We start from the raw sequence: 5459 nt of genomic DNA on the forward strand, positions 1-5459 counted from the left end.
GGGGCACTCCACCCCCCTGGCCGCCGCCCCCCTTGGGAGATCCCATCTCCAGGGCCGGCGCCCCCAGGGGGCCTATATAAAGGGGGGGAGGGAGGGCAGCCGCACCCTGAAGTCTTGGCGCCTCCCTCTCCCCTGCTACACCTCTCCCTCTCGCAGAAGTTCGGCGAAGCTCTGCCGGAACCCTGCTGCATCCACCACCACGCCGTCGTGCTGCTAGATCTCATCAACCTCTCCTTCCCCCTTGCTGGATCAAGAAGGAGGAGACGTCACGTTGACCGTACATGTGTTGAACGCGGAGGTGCCATCCGTTCGGCGCTAGGATCTCCGGTGATTTGGATCACGACGAGTACGACTCCCTCAACCCCGTTCTCTTGAACGCTTCCGCTCCCGATCTACAAGGGTATGTAGATGCACTCACCTCTCTCATTGCTAGATGAACTCATAGATTGATCTTGGTGAACGTATAATTTTTTTTATTTTATGCAACGTTCCCCAACATTATGAACGGGGCTCTGGACAAACAATAAACCGAGACAAGTCTGCGATTCTCTTTAGTAAGAACACGCCACGCCAAAAAAAGGATCTTCTGCTGCAGTTACTTGGGTTGCACAGTGAAGGGCATCAAGGTAAGTACCTCGGCTTGCCGCTCTATGTTGGCAGGTCTAGGCAAAGCTGTTTTGAATACATTCGTGACAGAATTTGGGAACTGCTACAAGCATATAAAGTAAAGTTGCTGTCAAGGAGGGCAAGGAAATCTTAAATTAAACTGTGGCTCAGGCTATACCCGTGTATGCCATGGCTTTTTTTGATCTTACTAAGTCTCTGTGTGAGAGTATTAGCCAGCTGATCTGTCGCTTCTGGTGGTCAGAAATGGATGATGACACAAGACACCATTGGGTAGGATGGGATAAGATGAAGCTTCCTAAGGAACAAGGAGGACTGGGGTATAGGGATCTCCACTCATTTAACATCGCAATGCTTGCCCGACAGGTGTGGCGTCTGATCCAAGCCCCTGACTCTCTTTGCGCTCGTGTCCTACAAGCCAAGTATTATCCGGACGGAGACATTCTTTCTGCTGCAACTGCTCCTGGCATAAGCTATGTTTGGCGGAGCATCCTTCAGGGAGTTGAGGTCATTAAGGAGGGGATGGTGTGGCGCATTGACAATGGCGACAATATTAGGATCTGGCAGGATCCATGGCTACCTTCTGGTGTGGTCAGGTACCCCAAGAACGAGGAGGGGAAGCACCCTGCTGACTAGGGTTGCGGAGTTGATTGATCCATACACTAACTCTTGGGATACTCAGCTGGTTAGGCAAACATTCTGTCAGGAGGATGCAAATGTGATCTTGTCGATCCCCATCTTTGAACATCATGAGGACTTCGTGGCATGGCAGTTTGACAGGAAGGGGTTATTCTCTGTCCGCTCAACATATAGGATTCATGTCGACCTTCTTCGGCGCCAATGCCAGCGGCAAACTGGTGAATGCTCGTCAGGGTGGGAGGAGGAAAAGAAAATGTGGCTGCACCTCTGGCAGGTGAATTGCCCCGGGAAGGTACATCACTTCATGTGGAGATTGGCACACAATAGTCACCCTTTGCTGCGAAATGTGGAGCACATTGGAGTTGAGCTGGACACAAGTTGTGTGGTGTGCCATCGACTGCCGGAGGACGGAGGGCACTTGTTTCTACGCTGCAAAGAGGTAAAGAAAATGTGGAGAGCTTGTGGCCTGGAGGGTGTTCATCGTAGCCTGCTTGAATGCCAAACATCTCGCCGGCTGTTGGACGAGCTCTTTCGTATACCTGAGGATGTAAAATTAAGAGCAATTTGCCTCATGTGGTTGTGGTGGACAGAGAGGAACAAAGCGAATCATAACCAAAACAGAGCATCAGTGGAGGAGTTTCAATTACCAGACATGTCACTGAATGGCGGGAATACAATGCAAAACCTGTACAGCCAAGAGTGCAGAGGATTGAGAAATGGGTCAAGCCAGCTCTGGATATGGTTAAAATCAACATTGATGCAGCGTTTAGGGGCCTGTCACAACCTGGTGGCTGGGGGTGCATTGCTCGGGACCATGCTGGAGACGTCCTCTTCGCGGCCGCCGGCGTATTGGAAAACATGTCCGATGCTCTTCATGCTGAAGCTTCTGCCCTGCTGCATGCGGTCCGGTTTGCTGAAGACCATGGCATGGGTCGTGTTGTTTTTGAGACTGATTGCTTGGCTCTTGTGCAGGCCATCAATTCTGGAACTGTTGATCGATCCTCACTGGGTGCCATCTTTCGCGAGCTCAAATACCTGCTCCAGTTCGGTTTTATTAAGGGGAATGTCTACCATTGTCCACGCACTTGTAATGCCCCAGCCCATGTACTGGCTGCTTTAGGCTGTAGTGGTGCCTATGGGAACGAATTTGTTTGGCTTTCAAACCTCCCTGACAATGTAACTTGTGTTGTGACCACCGATCGGGTTGGTCCTTGGTAATTGAAATGCACAGTGTTCCAGTCAAAAAAAAAGATGACTTTATACTGCAACAGTCTAATTTTATTTCGAGAAACATCAAGTTACTTACTCCGTCCCACGGAGAGAGAGTATCTTTTTGATGATGTACAATTTGTCAGACTGAGAAACAATAGCGAAAGCTGTTGTTTTGCACTGTTTTTCAGATTGTGAAAACGCCATAGCAAAAACCTTCGTTTATTACGGCTGTTTCTTCTCACGAAAATAGATAAGAAGAAGAGGAGAAAAACAGGTGTCTGGTAGCTAGGCAGTTGAGCGACGAGCACCAGCACCCTGCATGCCCGGCGGTTTGCTGCAGCCGCGATCACACGAGTCCCTCCCTACCACCCAGTTTTTCCTCCCCGTTTCCCCCGCCCCTAGCCTCGCCACGATCCTCTCCCGCTCCGAGGAAACAGAATTTTCCCTCCACGACATCCTCTCGATCAAAGCGGCAGCAATGCCGTAGCCAGCCACGTACGCCGTTAGAATGCCGGCCAAGCCATGGTCGACGTCTCGCGATCTCAGACACCGGACGACGTGACCCGCGACGATCGACAAGAAAGGTAAGATCGATCTCGATCTCGACAAGGAAATTAGACTGCACATTTCAATGCGTGGGCGCTTATCTGATTTTGCATTGTCGCTCTCCTTCCAGCGCATAATCACCATGTCCAACATCTTCGGCAAGAAAGGGAAGAGTTTCGGCGGTCCAGGTTAGAAATCAGTTCCTCATTCAGATTCATTCTGCATTTCCTTCTTCCTTGCAACTTTTCCATTCAAACGTAACGAGCATTCATTTGCAGATTCGCCGCATAGTCGTGCAGCACGCGTGCGGTTCAAGAGCGCCAGCCTGAATTGCGTCGACTCGCCCAAGAAGCAGAATGACGACACCTGCAAATACAGGTAGAGTTGGATTGACTCTTCAACAGTCCTCAGTTTGTTGATCTGATCTCTGAATCCTGGTCCCGATAAATATTTTTTCTATTCAAAAAGGATGTTTGCGAATTTACCATGTGCAAATGTTGCTCGCAGGGTGTTCGTTGGTACGTGGAACGTGGGAGGGAAGAATCCCAACGACGGGCTTAACCTGCAGGACTTCCTGCAGGTGGACGAGTCCTCCGACATTTACGTCTTAGGGTAATGCGCGCCATGGCACTTCCTCGTGTGTATTGATTCATGAGTGAGTTTAATGGTGCAATGACAATGGCGATGTGTCATCGCTTTGCCATGTACCATGGCGTTCGTACGTGGGGAATATCTGACCGGCGCTGTATGAGTAGGTTTCAGGAGATCGTTCCCCTGACCGCCGGCAACGTGCTGGTGCTGGAGGACAACGAGCCGGCGGCGAGGTGGCTGGCGCTCATCCACCAGGCGCTCAACCATCCGCAGGAGCAGCCGGACAGCGACGAGCCGCCGCAGCAGCCGCCGGAGCCTGGCCCCGCCGACGCCGGCCGGCAGCAGAACCGCCGGCGCGACGCCATGGCCACCAGGTCCTCCAGCGGCAACCTCTTCTTCCAGACGCCGTCGCTCAAGCTCCTCAGCACCAGCTACCGCGTCGACAGCGCGCTCGTCAAGACCTGCAACTGCTCCGCGGAGGCGTCCCTGCAGCGCCGCCGCGCCACGGAGGTGCGCGAGTCCGTGTACCGCGCCGCCGAGACGCCCCCCGCGAGCACGGCCGCCGAGGCGACGTCGACGTCGTCCGGCGGCTGGGACGACGACGGCGCCGCCGCCGCCACCACGCCGGGGCAGTGCGAGCCGTCGGCGGCGGACGGCGGCGGCATGAGCTACTGCCTGATCGCGAGCAAGCAGATGGTGGGGCTGTTCCTGTCGGTGTGGGTGAAGAAGGAGCTGGTGGAGCACGTGGGGCACCTCCGGGTGGACTGCGTCGGCCGGGGCATCATGCGCTGGCTGGGCAACAAGGGGTGCATCGCCATGAGCATGACGCTGCACCACACCAGCCTCTGCTTCGTGTGCAGCCACCTGGCCTCCGGCGAGAAGGAGGGCGACGAGGTCCGGAGGAACGCCGACGTCGCCGAGATCCTCAAGAGCGCGCACTTCCCCCGCGCATGCAAGTCCTCCGCCGCCCACCAGCGCGTCCTCCCCGAGCGGATCCTCGAGCACGAGTACGTGCCTATCTTCTTGACAATCTTCACCATTAATCTGGCTCTGACACGCAAAAATTCCTCCATTGACCGATGCGCAACAGCAAGATGATCTGGCTCGGGGACCTGAACTACCGGGTCTCCCTGAGCTACGAGGAGACGAGGACGCTGCTGGAGGAGAACGACTGGGACGCTCTGCTGGAGAAGGACCAGGTACTGTCTGAATCCGAACTGCAAATTTTCTTCAGACACTGCACACCTATCTCTCTGCTCAATGGCCCGGCTTTGTTGCATTGCAGCTGATGATCGAGAGGGAAGCGGGGAGGGTGTTCGGGGGCTGGAAGGAGGGCAAGATCAGCTTCGCGCCGACGTACAAGTACACGCAGAACTCTGACGCGTACGCCGGCGAGACGGTCAAGTCCAAGAAGAAGCGGCGAACGCCGGCATGGTACGTACTCCCTGCGAACGCCGCCGGCGGTTGTAAAAGCTTGTTGCTGAGGACTTGCATGCCAGCGTAGGTGCGACCGGATACTGTGGCACGGCGAAGGCATCGAGCAGCTGCAGTACCTGCGGGGCGAGTCCAGGTTCTCCGACCACCGGCCGGTCTGGGGCGTGTTCGCCGTCGAGGTGGAGGCCGGCGGCGGCAGGATGAGGAACTGCTACTCGATGTCCGCGCGGATCGGCCACGACAAGCCGGGGTCGCCGCAGAGGCACGGCGGCTCCGTCGAGCCCTCGTCGTAGCCGCGGCCTTGTAGTTGTATGTATGATGTAGCTTAATTAACTGCTAAAGGGTCAGGAATGATTTGGAGCCACCATTGACAGGTTAAGATCGCAGCTCGATCTTGTCAGGCTAATGTATGT

At 54.8% G+C, this 5459-nt stretch overlaps 1 protein-coding gene across 1 annotated transcript; it reads left to right on the forward strand.

Moving 5' to 3' along the window:
* Positions 1–2863: 2863 nt before the first annotated feature.
* On the forward strand, positions 2864–5459 carry LOC119340489 (type I inositol polyphosphate 5-phosphatase 10-like). The gene is made up of 8 exons (XM_037612410.1): positions 2864–3059; positions 3152–3209; positions 3300–3399; positions 3529–3633; positions 3777–4619; positions 4703–4811; positions 4898–5046; positions 5117–5459. The coding sequence occupies exons 2-8, from the start codon at positions 3164–3166 to the stop codon at positions 5337–5339; spliced, it is 1575 nt and encodes a 524-aa protein (XP_037468307.1). The 5' UTR covers positions 2864–3059; positions 3152–3163; the 3' UTR covers positions 5340–5459.

Source organism: Triticum dicoccoides, chromosome 7B (assembly GCF_002162155.2).
Source record: "Triticum dicoccoides isolate Atlit2015 ecotype Zavitan chromosome 7B, WEW_v2.0, whole genome shotgun sequence".
NCBI classification, from domain to species: Eukaryota; Viridiplantae; Streptophyta; class Magnoliopsida; order Poales; family Poaceae; genus Triticum; species Triticum dicoccoides.